This window comes from Pelecanus crispus, chromosome 15 (assembly GCF_030463565.1).
Source record: "Pelecanus crispus isolate bPelCri1 chromosome 15, bPelCri1.pri, whole genome shotgun sequence".
Lineage (NCBI taxonomy): Eukaryota > Metazoa > Chordata > Aves > Pelecaniformes > Pelecanidae > Pelecanus > Pelecanus crispus.
In genome coordinates, this window is record NC_134657.1 from 8,305,060 (window position 1) to 8,322,157 (window position 17,098).

General features: G+C 44.2%; 1 protein-coding gene across 2 annotated transcripts in view; it reads left to right on the forward strand.

Annotated features, from left to right (window-relative positions):
- SKI (SKI proto-oncogene) overlaps positions 1-17,098 on the forward strand; it is a 114,989-nt gene that overhangs the window by 89,384 nt on the left and 8,507 nt on the right. For both annotated transcript variants that reach the window (XM_075721683.1, XM_075721684.1), the window contains 2 exons: positions 14,893-15,018; positions 15,513-15,628. In XM_075721683.1, coding sequence (XP_075577798.1) covers positions 14,893-15,018; positions 15,513-15,628 — 242 coding nt within the window. The remainder of the gene's footprint in view (positions 1-14,892; positions 15,019-15,512; positions 15,629-17,098) is intronic.

The following is a 17,098-nucleotide window of genomic DNA, read 5'->3' on the forward strand; positions in this document are numbered from 1 at the left end:
TTTGATGCGGTGTCAGTGTTGTGATAGCATAATTCCACGAGAAGAAAGGAAGGCAGACTTAGACTGTTACCTTGGAAATCTTGCTTACTTTGCAGTTTGTAAGTCAGTTCTGTTGACAATAGTAAGAAAAAAATCCACCCCGTGGTTTAAAAAACTGAAAGTGGGGGAAGGGAAGTTGGTGTTTATAGCTCCAAACTTTCTCTCAACTCCTCTCTTTGTATTTCTGATCTCAGGCTGCAGTCCAGACTCCATGGTGGTTTGTAATTAAACCCAAATTTTGAAGGTTCTGTGGAGTTCTCGTTGCCTACCAGGTCAAACTGAATCTGGTTTCTATCATGGAATATTTCAGTTCAGTTACCCCTTGAGGAAGTATGGGAACAGACAGTCCATTCATATTGAACAGATGACCAAGGCTTAAAAAACCCCTTTTTGTCTATTAAGCTTATGGCTAAGATATTATGAAAACGGCTTAATAATGTGCCCTAACATTTATACCACACTATTTTCTTACTTTAATTTTCCAGGCAATTAAAAATAATTGAAAGTTACTGCCAAACCCCCTGAAGATACACTTTTTCTTTCAAATAAGCTTATTTTCATACTTGTGAGGTCACCAGATGTTTATTTGACCATCTTTATAGGGGTCAGGCACATTACACACACAGAATGGGGATGTGGAATAGAACTCGCATTGTAACAAGAAAGTGAGAAGTAAGAGCGAAAAAACAGTGCATGTCATGCCCGGTGGGTGTTAATATTTATTATTTTGGGCACGATAAACATAACTCATTATGCATATACCAACTGAGCCCTAAATTCTGCAATTCACTTAAGTACTAAAAGTTGAATCTCTGTTTAAAGCCTATTAATAGGCTTTAAGAGATGAAAAGAAAACTTGAACAGATGTAAACAAAATTTTGAATGCTTTGTCAGGTACGAAGGATGAATTGGGGCCCGCCAATACCTCAAGGTGGTTACTCAACTGAGTAAGGTCCAGCCGTGCGTGGCAGCTTGCTCCAGTGGGCCCTTTTTGGGGTGCTCTTCGCATTCTGACGTCCCCAGGAGTCTCTGTGGCAACGAGAAGAAACGCAGCGAGGAGAGAAAGCAGGAATTGCATTGGTGGATGTAGACTGTATATCAAACCTCTCTAATCTGCTCTCCTATTAATAGAGTCGTAGCAGACACAACCCATGTGGCTGTGCAGTCACGCTGCACTCTAACATTGCTTAGCCAGTTCTCCCCCTAAAGGCTTAAAATCTACCGCGTTATACAAGAGCTGAAAGCCTCCTTGTAGCATCCCAGATTTCCCCCTCCCCTCCATCTCATTCCCCTTCCGTTTTTCCCTTCAAGTTATCTTTTGCTGCCTCATTTGATGTTATACAAAATATTTTTTTTGAAATACGTTGTGTATCTCTGTACGTATTCACATACATTCTGTGGGCATTTCCTCTTAAATCTCTTATCTGTAGACAAAAGGTGAGTTTATGCTGGGGAAAAAAGAAAAAACGGGCGGGCTTTTTGTAAAAATTTTGTATATTGAATGAGACAATTTGCTAAAGGCCGCTGCTTTAGTATTGGTGTTCCTGTTGATCGTCCCAGTGTAGGGGGTAATATTTTGCTCAGTTATTTTAATTTTTTTGGTAACTGTTGCAAATGTTTCTCTTTTCTCAATGTTACTAGCCCTTTTGAAGAAGAAAAGTCCTTTTCTAAGTGCATCACTCCTGCATGGTAAATGACCTAGCTAAAATTAGTTCTATTTAGACAAGTCGCTCACTGGAACGTAAAAGGTTCTTCCAAAGCAAACCCTTTCTGACAGAGGAGGACTGATTTGCTGCATGGGTTTGCCGGAAAGAGTAAACTGAAGGGCCCTCTCCTCTCCTCCACTTCTCCTCCTCCCTCCCCTCTTAAACCACCACCCCCTTAACTCAGCATCTGGTGGAAAGAGCATGTGATGCTCGTTTCTAAAGGCAGCAAAATAAGCTTTGAAAGTCTAAGACTGTAATTGGTTGTCTGCCTTTATCCTTGGAGCTCTGGGGAGGTTTCAGAGTAATAACTGTTACTTAAAGTAGATGAGCTTCTTGTGGCTTGCTTAGAATTGTAGAGCACATTAGTTGTCGGGTGCTTAAGGAAGCATCTGCCTGTCTGTAGCTTTCAAAACATTTTGTAAGCAAAGAATTTAGGTTTTTCCTGTCTTCTATATATGGATGGTGAGAAGTTACTCCTCAAAAAAGTGTGTTCTTGCAGAAATGGCCTGCCTTGACTGAAAGGATATGAAGGAAAAACAAGTTCCTTTTAATGATATTAAATTTGCTCAGTATCTTACTTAAAGCTATTGGCACCTAAAATATCCGTAACTGTATGGTTATTACTTTTCTCCTTCAGTCAAAAATGTAGCCATCTTTTGCTAAAAAGACTCAAGGTGGTAGTTTCCAGTAGAACGGGACAGGTAACCGAGGCCTTGCACCATTTCGTTTCACTAGACCTTGCACTGTCTTTTAACCTCAGTAGCATTTGTAACTATTAATCCACGACCAATGTACTGACAGTATACTTTACCGACACATATATTTAAAGCAGTCTTGGGTTTAAAAGCCGCATTGTCCATTGGTTAGAACAGAAAATTCAGACTTGCTGGTGGTGTGTTATACTCAGTGATATTTGAGCTAATTGCAATTGTTTCCCTACACCTCGTTGTACCTAGGCTTCAAAGCAAAGAGCCTGGCTCCCAGCCCTGTCATGAGACACGTAGACTGTATCTTTCAGAATAGGCTCAAGCTTTCCTGTAGTCATCTCAAGTAAATTAAATGGAAGTGAAAAATAAATGTACCGCAGCCCTAGGGCAGTGGCGCCTTTCTGCAGCCTTAATGAGCCTAATTGTTTCATAGAGTTTTTATTCTAGCGTGTTGTTGATTACCAAAATTACACTACAACCAAACTAGATCTGCTGATAAAATGCATTTTCATTAAGTAGAAGGGTGGGGATGCAGAGCAGGTTGTCAGAAAGAGCCCTATAAATAAATTCAGGTAAGTATGGTTCACAGTGCAGGCAAGTGGGGTTGTATGTGCTGTGCTGCACTGGCTCTTCAGACTTTGAAGTAATTCATCACGATGTCCTTAGACTGTTGTCCCTGGCTTTAGGCTGGCAAAAGACTCTGTTCCATTGCCCTCACCCCTCAGTGTCACATGCTTACGCACATGTGCCAGGCTTTTGGCAAAGGTCTTGAAAGAAAACCAACCTGCTACAAATATCGGATTAGGTGTTGAGAAGAAGAGTGGGGCGAGGACTGAAGGCCTTATTTCTCAACTGAATTTTGAGAGATTGTTAAATACACACTGCTTATTGACTTTGCTATTTTATATGCTGTTTTCTTTTCCTCCCATAATTACTCTGATTTAAAACTAAACACACACCTTTGAGCATTGTCTTAAAAAACGCACAGCCAATTAAATACAGAAAATTATTCAAGAACCCATAGATCTGGTAACTATCCATAAAGCTGATCCATATGGTCTTGATCATGTTTTGACCTGATGTGCCCTGCTGTAAGAGTGGTAGGGTTTGGGATTAACATCAAGGTGCCTAATGAAGTTTTGGCACAGAAGACTATAGGTGGGAGACAGTTGCCCTGACCGCTCACCACAGCGATTGATAACTGCACTGGAGGTGTCGTGGCTTCAGATGTACTTGGACTTGTCTGGGAGAAACCAAGTATCTTGTCACAGACGTGCTGTGAAGACACCAGATTCTAGCAGCATGGGACTCTGTAACTGCAGTGGTAGAATCATGTGTCACCCTAATAGTCGTGAAACCTGTGAGTATGGCTTGTGCTTGGGAAAGGTGCCAGAGTAAGGGGGGTGAAAGTCAGATGAACCCAAGAGGAAGAAGTTCTGAAGAGCAAAAAGGTCTCTGATAACAAATGCCTATCCTTTGTGATTTAAAAAAAAAACAGGTAGGGTGCCGGTAGCTTTTTAGTTGCCGTCACCATGTTGGATCAGGGGCAGATTCTGTGCCCCAGAGAGCTCTGCAGGCACAAGAGGAGATGGGGAAGAACCCAAATCAGGGCAGTCTAGAGCTTGGCAGCTGCCTGCCCACGTACTGCCGGAGAGTTTGACAAAAGGGCACAAAAAGCCCATCTGTGTTCTATCAATTTAAAGCCCCCTCTCCCCTTTCCTGGCTTCATAAACTGTCTGGTTGCTGAAGTTCATTGTGCATGAGTTGGTACCTGGGGAAGAACACCGTGCCCGGCAGAGAGCTGGTGTTAGTGGAAATCACAGGGGGTACTTGTCCTTTTATGTAACCTTTGAAACTAAACTGAGAGCCTTGGCTGGCAGAGCGGACATGTCTCCACAGCACAGGAACTGGTGCCTTGGAGAGAGTTTGAAGCTGGAACTTAAGCGCAGTTACAGCAAGAGAGCCTGGTTTCATTTCAAAGAAAATGTGAGGAGAAAATTTTGTGCACAAACAGCTTTTTAAGTACCAGAATCGTGACCCCGCAAACAATTCAGCAAAGATTGGGCAACGCAAGTCTGTTCATAGAGGAAATCTTGATTTTCCTTGATGAATCTGATGGCATAACTTCCCTCAGCTTCGGTTACAACAGGAGCTGAGCCCTTAGTTCCTTCCAGCTGCCAAACCTGCTTTCTGTTTTCCCGGAACACCCGTGCGTGTGTGTGTGCAGGCGCATATGCCTCCTTCATTTGTTTCCCCAGGCAGTCGCGCTCTCCTTCCCTTCGTACTGACGGTGCATCAGAGAGTTCCCAGGCAACTGCTGCCAATAAAAACGACCGGAGGAAAAGGGGCCATTCTTCCTTCTTAGCCCCTCTGACCTGGTTTATACTAGCCTCCATCACTGGCTCTACTCAACCAGTGGGAAGTTTGAGTTGAACTTTTTTGTTTTGTTTTAAACCACAGGGCAGGGAATTCTTTTCAAGCCATAACTTTTAGTTTCCACTGGAAGGGCAAAACAGACTCTTAGCCAATGGAAAAGAGGCTTCCAGTTGCATCAGCCAAGAGGCAAAACGCAAGTACGTCGTGTAACACATCATCAGCTACCTTTTCAGATGTTTCTTTGAAAGAAAAATAAAAAAAAAATATACTTTGTTTGAGGGATTTTACAGTGACATTGAGATAGCTGACAGCCACATTCATACATGGCTTTTACTTTGTTTCTGGCTTATTTCAGCTTTCCCATCTGTGCAGTGGGTATCATACTATGATGGTTTTGTGCTCCTTACGCTTGCCCACAGCAGAGGGATTTCAACCAGAAGAATCAGAGAAGCAGAACCACTTTGAATGGGAAATACTGATTTGGTTGAGCAACCGCTGAAGATCCATAGCATTTTGAGACTAGAAGAATGGCTATTAGAAAGTCAACGTTTGTAGAAGATTTGGAGAGTTTTAAGGATTAATAGGATCAGATCTATATCAAAGAGTAATTTTATATGATAGATTTACAAGCAGAACAGTGAAATAAAAGAGTAATTGTGGAGATCAGGGATTAAACAGGTAGTTGAACTGGCTAGGCATTTATTACATTTTGCAGCACTAGCTGCATCTTTATGCTAACCAAGCTTCACTAATAGTGAACTCAGGAAAAAGTTAGCAAGTTGCAGTAAAGTCTCCAGTGGCCCAGAAGAATCCCAGCAGGCTTACCAATCTGTGTGAAATAGAAAAGTGGTGAGATTATTTGCATTTCCTACCTCCATTTCAAAATCAAGTTTCTGGATCTAGGGTTTACCTGGAAGGTTGTTGCTGGTTTTGCTATTCCACGATGTACTAGAAATGCTGTTTGCTCCTTAGGATAAGTGCAATCATCAGATGTCATCTGGCCTAATTTTTGTACTAAAAGAATAAAAGGAAAGAAGTGTTGAGACAGGAGAGAAAATTTTTTTTTCTTTCTTTTATGCTAGCCAAGGAGCTTTGAAAACGGATGATGACTTACGCCAGGGGCTATGTAGAGTGTTCTAGAAAGTAATTTGAGTTTGCCTTTACAAAATGAATTCATCAAAGGGTGCTCTAGGAATTTCTTTTGAACTGAGGTAGTGTCTGAAATAAAATAGCCCAGTCCCTTTCCACTTCTTCTTTTGTAAATTTTGGATGCGATTCCATAGAAATTAACGATTTTTGCACAGATGTGAGAAAAACTCAGTTCCCAATTTTTTAAGATGAAGTTCCTATACTACCGCATGACTAAGCCATTACCTCTTTACGTAGCATTCCTCTAGACTAGCTGGGAAGTTGCATTTACATTGCTATCAGTGAAGTAAAATCGGGCCTTTGCACAACCAGAAGATCCCCTCTCAGGAAGAGACAAAGCGAGTCCTTGTAGGCTCATCAATAGGAAGGGAGAGCAGGTTAGTTCCAGTGAGGTTTTTTTTTCACAGCTCCTTTTTATGCCTGTGCATAACAGGCGCTCTCCAAAGCGCTCTCAACTGTGGTTTGTGAAGATTCCCCACAGGTCAGACTTGGGGGACACACTGGCAGCCAGCATGTGTGCTGTGAAGGCAAGAATAGAAAGCAAATACTTCCCGTAATCACACGTCCCAAAATGACAGGGTAAAATGAGTACTTGTGCTTCCACCAGAGCAGTGAAAAATGGGAAGATGGAAAGTCTGGACTCCTGCCCAATGAAACCAAAATTGTAAAAAAGAAAAATAAAACAAATGCTACATACGCTCCCTAGAACTCACACTGCAATGTGGTAGGTTTTTTCTCTTTTAAATGTATACAGTAGACAAGCAGTAAAGCTTCTTACAGCTCCGTAGAACAGCGTTATTTTTAGCTTTTTTTATTATCGAGACAACCCTTCATAGCTTTCAATCTGTAGCTGAATATATTTAATTTTTTAATCCACATGAAAGTGCAGTCCTTATAAAGACCTCTAATACCTTATTAATCGTTTCTGGACCGCGTCACAAAGGGGCTTTAGGAAGCAAGCGTCCTGTCCCATCGGTTGACATGCTGCTGAAGGCTTGGAGGATGCAGATAAAGGGCCCTTTCTCCCACGTTGAAGATACCTCTCATTTTGCATTTTTTAGTTTGATTTTAACTAGAAATCTGCAAGAAGTCTTCGGACAACCAGAGAAGCACGGAGCGCACTCCGTTCTCATGTGGTTCCGCCTGTTCCTAGACTCAGGCCTGTGGTTCGTTAAAGCACCCTGTGGAGAATTCTGAGTTCAGTTCCCGAGTGCAGGAATTGTGGTCTCGGTAACCTCCAGAATTAGCGTTGAATACCTGTCACTGGTAAAGGTACATTTCTTCTGAAATGCCATTTTACAGGGCTGTGCAGCACACCACCATCATTGTGCCAGCAGGAGCCTGAACCAGTCTTAGGGCTCTGGAGAAAAAAATTACATGGGTACTGCTAGAGGAAGAGTTACCACACAGTGCCATGACTTCACTGTGCTTAAAATAAGACTTTGCATCCTTTTCTTCCAAGTAAAAGTAGAAGATAAACCTCACAGCACTCTTTAAAAACGGGTCAGTCGTACTACCCGTTTTCTATCTACGGGTCAGCTGGGCTCAAGTAACTGGTCCATAGTCACACAAGTGCACGAGTAAAGCTGTTGCGAATAGAACCTAGAAGTCTTTCAGTTCCCACTTGTATTACTGAATGCGCTCTTCATGGAGTAGGAACAGAACGCATATACTCTGATTTCTCAGCAACGGCCTATGCAAATGTTTTCTGGAGACTTTCCTAGGGCTCTTCAGGCATTACTGGTAGCCTGACATGCAGAGATTGGGGGTGGTTGCTTAGACTTGCTTTTCATCACTGAGTAAGAAAAGCTATCAATTCCTGTAGAAAGATGCTTTCAGAGCCTCTCATACTTAGTTTAGTTTATTGACTAGTTGTGCAGGTAATGAGAGTAATAATCTCTACGATTTTTTGTTCCCTTGCTGTGCTTCGACTTAACATTTCACTTTTTGTAGTGCCTTTCCTGCAAGGAGACGCTATTAAAGTATTAAAGGCTTTGTCCCGGCAACGGTTAACAGCGAAGTTGCCAAGTCAAATAAGAAGCACTAGCAGCATTCTCATATGCTTCACTTGCAGATGCCGTAACTGAATGCAGTGCAGTTGCCTGGAAAGGTAGTTTCAATCCATCTTTTTCACTGTGTATAGGGTTTTTTTGGCTATTGGATAAGTTTATTCCTAAGAGCGAGATAGTGTTGGTGAAATAAGCTTGGCAAAAGCTGGAGAATAAATAGAGCATCTCAGTAGCATGACTCCTCCTGGCTTTTAATGTGCTTTTGCTCTGGTACAGCTTAGGAGCTTTTGAAAATGCCATCCGTCCTGCCTAAGTTCTCACATAGAGGAACACCTCAGAAGGGTGAGAAAGCTTGTCGACTAAACTCCTGCTTGGTCCTTGACTTCCCCGAGTGTGTTAAAATGATGCTGAGTTTTCCCAACAAGATGTGTACCTGCTCAGTCCATTCCTTGTGGCCCCGCAAGGACCGAACGGATGGGTCTGTATAAAGCAGCAAAGAAAAACAAGCCTGTTGCTGGCCTGCACTTGCTAGAGATGGCTCTGGAAAACTCTTCCATAAATTGAAATAGGTGAAGATCTTCAGGCACTTTTGCAACATTTCTGCTGGTATATCTGTAGCGTCAGAGGGTTTTATTCTTGACCTGTCTTTTGAAGTAGAACAGAATTAGCGTTAGTTTCCTAAGGGAGGGTAGTGGAAATGATTTGCTTGGGATCTTAGAAATCAATCCGTAGCAAAACTTGGAGCGACAAGCCCTTTTCTGTTTGTGTGTTCCAACCCCGTGTCCTCTACAAAATCACCTTTCCTGTCCAGTTTACCTAAGGAGGGAAGTTTTGTTGAGAATAGGTGTTAGGCTCGTCTTTCAGAATTTCCACGGCCCGTGGTGCAGATGTGTTCACGGCCGACAGGGTCTTGCACCTTTACCGCTCTGTAGGACAGCTGCTGCGTTAGGTGTTTGCCTAAATTCCAGATTCCCTGGGAGGAAATGAGCTGGGATGGTCAGACGATAGTTTCTAACAGGAAAAACATATTAAATAATAACCAGATGATCAGAGGCTCGCTAAGTTAGTGGGAAGACCCTGCTCAGCCAGTGGAGCCTCCAGCTCAAGGTGAGCCTGCGGTGCTGCCCGGCCGCAGCACGCTGGGTTGCAGCTTTAGCACCGAACGCCAACGTGGGCATTTGATGCTAGTGGTAAAATGTGCTCGCTGTCAGCTTTTTGCTCTTTCAGTGTATTTTTATCTTCTGATGTCTGACACATTTTGAACCCAAGTAGTCTCTCTCTGGGGTTTCTCCATGCTTGTATCAGACCAGCGTCTGGTCTTGCGGTTTGTGCCCCTAATGAGAAAGCTGCTTAATTTTCACACCCGATGGAGTATCAGATGAGACAGGAAGCTCCACCCTTTCTCATGGTGTAACTGAACTCAGCTCTTTGCATGAACTAGCAGCAGAAGCAATAGCTTGAACAAAATGATAGTATGCTATCTATAGATTTACAGCCTTTTTTTTTTTTTTTTGCCTGCTCTGGTTATACATGCTTTTCTAGCTGCAGCGTTTTCAACAGAGACGTTTCTAATTTACACCCGAGTTAGGAATACGAAATGGAATTCTTCAGCCTCCCAGTATTTTCCCAATTATTTTTTTTGAGACCGACATACAGACTGTGTTGGGATAGCTTGATAGCTTTTGGGGGCATTAAATCTTTCGTTTCTAAAGATGCCACATAGGATGCCGTGATTTCTGCTGGTATGGTATCTGCATTTCCAGTCCCTCTTCAAAGGGAGTGGACTGGGCCGAGGGACGGATTCCCTAGCCCCGTCGAGCTGCATGCTCTGTGCCTTTAACTGTCCAGCTTCTCCGCAGAGATGAATGGGTAGCCCCATGCGGTGTGGGTCACTGCACCTGCTCCCAGCCTGTCAGATGTTCTCAAAGCTGCAAGGAGAGCCGCCACAGCACCGCGCTGGCACTGCGTCACTGAATCTGAAGAGCAGAGAAGCCTGGAGTTTGTATTCTTTCACTCACACCCTTCACCACACATAGTGGGAATGCATTCGCACCTAACCTGGGAAAGGTTACAGACAGAGGTAAACACACGCCGCTACCCCATTTTAACAGAGATCTGTGGTTTCAATTAGGTTTTGGAATTTGATGCCGAACTTAGACCCAGTTATGGGGACATTTTTATAGGCAGAGGATAGATCAGGATTTGGAGCATGGGCTGCTTTGCTGAAGGTACATTTCTAAGCTAAAAGTTCCACAGGCAAGGAGGTCTCTTGAATATTTTCAACTCCTTTCACCTAACGTTTTCCATTCCTAACAAGGCAAAAGCAGCCCATTTTTCACTACCACGTGCATCACTACACATTAGCTGAGCGACATAGCAAAACCTGGGTTGACCAGGAGCACGCTGAAGTCTGAAGGATTTTAACGGGGTCCTTGGTGTTTTGTGAACACGGGGTTCCACTGAGTTTTAGCCTTGTTCCGTAGTGCTGGTTGGTTTTTTACACAAGAGGGAAGTGCACGCGTTTGGCAATACACACCTTTACGTAGGCTTAGACTGTCAGTTGTGTAAGACTAGTTGCAGTTCCATTGACTTCACCGTTTCGCAGGGTTTGGCCTCGAACGCGAGTTCTGTCCTCGCAGAAGGGCGTGCTGTCCTGTGTGTGGTGGTCTTAGCTTATCCCCTAGTGCAGAGCTGCTCCCCTCGCCCAGCGCCGTACAGACGCGGCAGTCATCGCGTGGGCCAACAGAGCAAGAGCGAGGAGAGAGCAGAAGTCATCTACTCAGCCCGGTTACACAGTGTTGGAAATAACGTAGGGAGCAGAAAGTGAATTACTATAGGAAATGTATTTTGGTGGATCCTCAGGCACCAAGAATCATATCCGCGAGCACTCCCAAATCTTAAAATGTAAGAATTTTTTCTGGGCTCATTTTCCATTGTGTTGCAACGAAATGTAACGTTTGGGTGTGGTGCTGACCCGGTACTGCTTTGGCCCGCCGGTTCTGTTCGTGGTACCGAGCGCTGCGGAAGGCTTGTCTTTTTGAGAAGTAGGGGGTCAAAAATGCTTTCTACTGGTCTCATGGTTTGTTCCTGTAATACTTAATTGAAGTAGAAAATTTGATCCGACATGTCAAATGTGGCCCTGGTTGGCTAGAGGCCAAATTGGGCTGCTTAATTTCAGTTTGCCTTAAAATGGCTGACGTTAAAGTTCACATGCCTGAATTTCCCTTTGGAATGTACTTTTAAAATCTTTTTTTTAGTAACTTGATAAATTTTTCTGTATCTGATCAAAAATCAATTGCTTCAGAAAATGACAGTCCAAAAGCTTAAGTAAATGTTTCACATAGCATTTCTGGGCCCGCTTTGTATCGTGAAGTTTGTTACAGCTGTGGACTGGAGAAAATACGTATTCACAAATCACTGTGCCCAGCGCAAAGCCCATTTGACCGCAAATCATTAAGTTGCCTGCAATGGAAGAAAAACTGAATAGGAAATGAGGAAATATTTCTTCCAGTCTTCTAGGGTTTGGGTTCAAGATTTTCGTAAGTCATTTATGAAGACGGCAAAAAAGTTACATCAGATTTTCAGTATTTCTTTTGCAACTTCATATGTTTCATTATTTGGCAAAGAGAGAAAATGAAATAAAATCATCCATATTTGAGCCAATACCAAGGTTTGCTGGCTGCTGTGGCTGGGTTGGAAGTGTCAGAGTGGGGTATATTGTTGCCTGGAATCTGGCCTAGAGTGGGATGTAATCGGTGAGTCACGCGAAGAGATTTTGTGTTCAGTATCTAGTCTTGTTCTGCATCGAAGTGTCTTCCTATAGTTGTGAGCAAATTTGCTTCTGCCTCGTTCAGCATCAGAAGGCTGAGCAAAACAAGAGGAGTGTGGCACAGTACGTTACTGACCTGCTTTGGATTTTGTAGGTGGAATTTTTGATGAGTTGGTGACACAGCCACAGTCTTTCTGTGGAGGGGGACAAACGTGTTTTCAGTGGGATGTCCAAGCAGATAGAAGTATACGAGAGCGAAGATTGAATCAAATGGCTACAGGTTGTAGTCAGAAGCCTTCCGTTTCATGAGTTTCAGAGGTGAACCTCCGTTTCTTGGTTAATGGCAACATGTAGTGCCTCAGTATTTCATAGACCAGGTGGGAAACCAGCAGAACTACGGCGTTTTTACACGGTTAAAATGGAACGTGAATACGTGGTGGGCTTTTTTAAGCACGTTCTGAGGGGCAGGTCCAGCCTCAACCAGCAGATGATCTGTGCAAACACAATGGGATAGTGGGTGGAAGGAAAACTGGCGGAGGTCATCGCAGCAGTTCAAAAATTATCTTGGCAGCAGTCCTTTCTTGAGCCCGGCTGAAGTGCTTTACCACTTCAGACAGCACTAGTTCCTTAGCAAGCCCGAAGAGGCCTGTGGTGGGAGATGAGTTGAGGTTAGAAACAGCTACGCACCCCATTTGGCACCTGTTTTCCTCTCCCCCTTTTTTTGCCCCATGTCTTTGTGGGGAGGGCAAGCCTGGCTTTCCCCTGCGCGCACCTTGCTTACTGCTTTCTTCTCTAGCAGCAGCTCGTGTTTTCAGATCAACGCTGGCTCCCAGCCACAAAAGGTTAAGCATCATTTCCCAGGTCTACTGAAATGTTTTGTGCTCAGAGCCCTCCTGATCGTTGGTGTCAGCCTTGATTTAAAGGGGGAGGAAGGGGGACGGTGGAGAAAGCTGGAGATGCGACGTGATTTCTTTAAAAATGCAAATGAGATCGTTCTATTGAAATCTCTCTCCTCGAGCCTTTCTGAAAGCTGACATTGGCTCTCCGTTTCCCGAAGCTGCTAGTTTCCCGTGCCCCGTGGTACGGACGCCACGCCGGGCGCAGGGTGGCCGTCTCCGCGCCTGCCTGCACAGAATGTTCTGCAGGCAGCAGAGCGCGGATGGTCGGGGGGGAGGAATGGGTTTCCATGCTGAGTCTTGCCACCTGTTGCCTTTTTCATTCCAAGCCCCCCTTCCTCCTCGCCCTCCACCCCAAGTTCCCCTCCCCACACAGCTCACCATCCCCAGTGGATAGGGTTGGGATCAGTAGTCACTTGCCAAATACCTTTCTAATGCTGTCACTAATTCTGCACAGACAGCATCTCTGAAAGCAAAACCAAATCCTTTCCAACGCATTGTCCTACGTTTTCTACAAAAAGCATGTAGAATTGCCTTCTCTTAGCTGAGTTAGATGGGAGGGACCGTGCCACAGCCACTACAAAAGTCAGCCCTGGGGAAGCCTGAAGCTGTGCTGAAAGAATCCTCTGCAAATCCATTGGAGCTGGCATTTGGCACTGGCACCAGCTCGTTTTGTACTTGGGGTTACACAGATGCACACCCATGTCATTCTTCTTCATCTGCTGCATATGGAAAGCTGCCCCAAGCTCCCGAGTGCCAGGGGATGTTTTACTAAAACCTCCAGACTTGGTGTGATTATGTTACTACGCACACCGGGCTGCAGGAGCGGTAAGAGTGGTGCGTGCTGCCAGATGAACTGGCGTTCGCTAGGTAGTCAGCGGCTTGAGCCGTAGTTCCACGCTACTGCCCTCCTGCCATGAAAGCAGAGGACTGTTCATGGGCACGAGGTCGTAAGTTCCTCCTAATGAAGGCGTGCAAAAGGGATGGCATTGCCTTGGTTACAGAGCTGTTGGGTTTGCCTGGAAGTCAGTTGGGGGTCTGCAGAAGCATTTTAACAGTACTGCTTTCAGTTCCTCGTATACTCTTCAGCTAAAGTCACGGAGATCACAACTTCCAGGAGTGAATAATCACTTGGAGAAGCAGTCTCTTGAGTTCCCAGCTTAAGATGCCTTGAAGGGGACTGATTTCAGAACACAAGACATTGGCAAATAAGATCCCTTCTTTCATTGGCAAATAAGCCTGATTTCGAAGCGTTTCAGGCTCTCCAAATGTTGCCATGCCTGTGTTTTACAGACAGACCTGTATAAATCCTTGTTTGTCCACAAAAACCACAGTACAGTGTAAGGATGAAAAAAATGAATGCAAATACGAGCCATTACTACTTATTGCAGCATGGGTCTGCCACCTTACGTAGAACTGGGTTGAATGGGAATACGGAAAGGTAGAGAGTTCGGAATTGCAAAAAGAAAGAAAAAGGAATAGAGACTGAGGTGGTGTGTTTCTCTCATTTCTAGTCATGATGCAGCGTAAGGTCCAGAACCTTCTCCCTCCCTGCTGATAGACGTGTTTGTACTGGCAAGGCTTCAAGCTGGTATCCCCACTGCACCAGTTAAACCAGTAGTTACCAATTTTTTTGCAAGCCACTCTGGGACTATAGGAATTTTATTCCTTCACAGTGTTGAAGGAAAGGGGTTTTGCTTGCCAAAGGGCTTTCTTATGCTTGAGGATGATTTATGGGCCAAGCTGAGCCACTTGTGGAAAAGGCAAAGCAGCTTTTGGCAGCACCCCCAGAATCCACTGCAGCTGTGGGGTAGTGAAGTCATCGGCATAACAACCACTGCAAACAGAATAACAAAGTCTGTTCTGTTCTCGTTTAAAATAATCTTTCCAGTTCAGCAACCACATTAAACCTTACCTTTCTGCATACAAAAATAATAAAAGGCAGATAGTTCTCTGCAACATGGTGTGAATGTCTCACTTATATTACTGCCTATCACTCCTACACCATCTACACTTTATCGAAGTATTTTACATGAAGGAATGAAGCCACGTTATGTCATAGTTTGTGTCTGTCCCTTGTTTTCACTCCTTTGTTTTCCCTTAGGCTTAAAAACACAGAAAAAAAACCCCAGTGTTTCTTTTTTTTAAATACAGAATTTGCTTTTGCCTTATAACTGTTTCTAAGCTGGTTGCAAAATGAGTAATTCTGTCTTTGATTTTTCCTGCCTGTCTTTGTTTCAGGTCCCTTCAGATCCTCCTGCTTCCAAAAAGCCCAAAATAGATGACTCTGCTTCCCAATCTCCAGCTTCTACTGAGAAGGAAAAACAGTCCAGTTGGTTACGGTCCTTATCCAGTTCATCTAATAAGGTGATTGCTGAATATTTTGTAATGAAATTAGCATGTAGCATCCCTCTACTGAAACCAGAAGAGAAAACGAGAGAAAGAACTTGCCCAGGTTCTCTCAATTAATAACATTTCTATCGTTTTCCTAGTAAACATTGAGCTATACAGTCCTCCCAGTTTCCTTGCCGTCTTCCAGTGTTCACTGACCTTGATTGTGACAATGAAGTAGGCAATTCCTTCATGCCTTTGAGGTACAAGAATCCTCAAAGACTCAGGAGCCTTTTGTGGTCTCTGCAAACTACATATAACTTATTGGCAAAGAAAAAACATGTCAGGTTTTACAGTAGCACAGTTCACCTCTTCCAGTGGAACCTACTAAGCGGGTAGGTCCGAGCCAGTGGGGGAGTAGTTTTAGAGGTAACAGAATGTGTACCGAAAAGCATCGCTAGCACTCCGTTGTGATTTCTAGCTTAAAAGATTGTTTGTGTTTACTTATTTTTCTTTCCCCTCCTTCCCAGAGTATTGGCTGTGTCCATCCCCGCCAGCGTCTCTCAGCTTTCCGGCCCTGGTCCCCTGCTGTATCGGCAAATGAGAAGGAGCTCTCAACCCATCTTCCCGCATTGATCCGAGACAGGTGAGACATGAACTGCAGGGAGACCGGGGCTAGCAGCCGTGGAGATTTATTGGACAGCAAGTTGCTTCATGTTTGTTCCCGTGCACTGTTAACTGGTGGCTTTGTAATTCAGTCAGTCGGTCCACTCGTGTCAGATTAGAAAGCATTTGCAGCTGCAGTGTTTTGATTTGCAGAAGGGAAACAAAAAAAGCACTGAAATTTTGTGCATTCGTGAAATAGGTTTTCTTAGGTGAAACATGCCATAAAAGTCTGAAATGAAGGCTGCTTCTATGAACCTAGGATCGTTTTGGGGTACAGTCATCAGAAGTTCTCGGGCTTCACCGTTTAAAGGACTCTTAGGGCAGGTGGTCAGGGACCAGCCAGCCGCTGCCAGCTGGTGACGGCAGCAGCGCGGTAACGCTGGCCGGGCAGCGCGCTGCCAACGCGGCTGCGTGCTGCCTCCTGCACTGACCGTGCCGTAGGAAGGCGGAGGACTGAGCGGGAGCACGGGCTGCCCCGTTCCCTCTCGATGGCCTGCGGGGTCCTGGCAGAGCACGCCGGGCAGGAGAGCCTGCGAAGGCTCCTCAGCTTGTAAGACCCGTCAGAAAGCTGATGTTACGGGGCAGATTGTGCTCGTAGATAGGAACGTAATTAAACTGGTACAAGAATGAGTCACCACCCATAATAGGTGGGACTGCTGGTGTCACAGTTAGAACGGGAAGTGTCAGGGCAATTATACATTCCTTTGCCAGACTTGAACTCTTCGGTCTGAAAAATCTTTGTGCCAGATTTCTGCCTAAGGGCAATGGTTTCTTTGGAAAGTTTGACTGAAGTGGCCAGGTGTTTTTAGGGAGCGCTACAGAGAACATATTTTGCTGCCCTTATGAACAAGTTTCTTAGAAGCTGTGGGGATCCATTAAAAAAAACAAAAAGAAAGCCTACCAGCATAACCTTGCTTCTAAGCAGACTTTTCAGTTAGGTGGGGAGAGAAGGGCTAAACTGGTGTAAGAGTATGCTCTTGGCATCCCTGTGAGAAATCGGGCCAGTGTAAGTCTTGGGAAAAAAGCCCCCTTCAGCAGGCTCAGGAGAAATTTTAATACATGACTGAAGGCACATCATGTTGTAGATGCTGAATTGAAGTTGTAAAGACAGTCTTTGCTATGTTTTTTGCAAAACTCTGTGTATTTGATATTACAATTTTACTGTCTTTTAACATAGGTTTGTTGAGTTTTTTAACTGTGGTTTTACATACATGCACTCACATGCATGCTGTGTCAAAAAATTAAATGCTCTTTGCACTGCCATGACCTTTCTTCAGGAAGTGCCGTTTCCAAGTTTACAAAACATTTGTGGATAGACAGAAGTAAAACCGCGCAATTAGGTAAAACACTAATGCATGAAGATCATGACGGAACAACATTATAATTTTTAGACTCTGGGAGATCTCATCTCTTTGGTGCTCTTAGAATATGTGGCACTTTGAATATGATC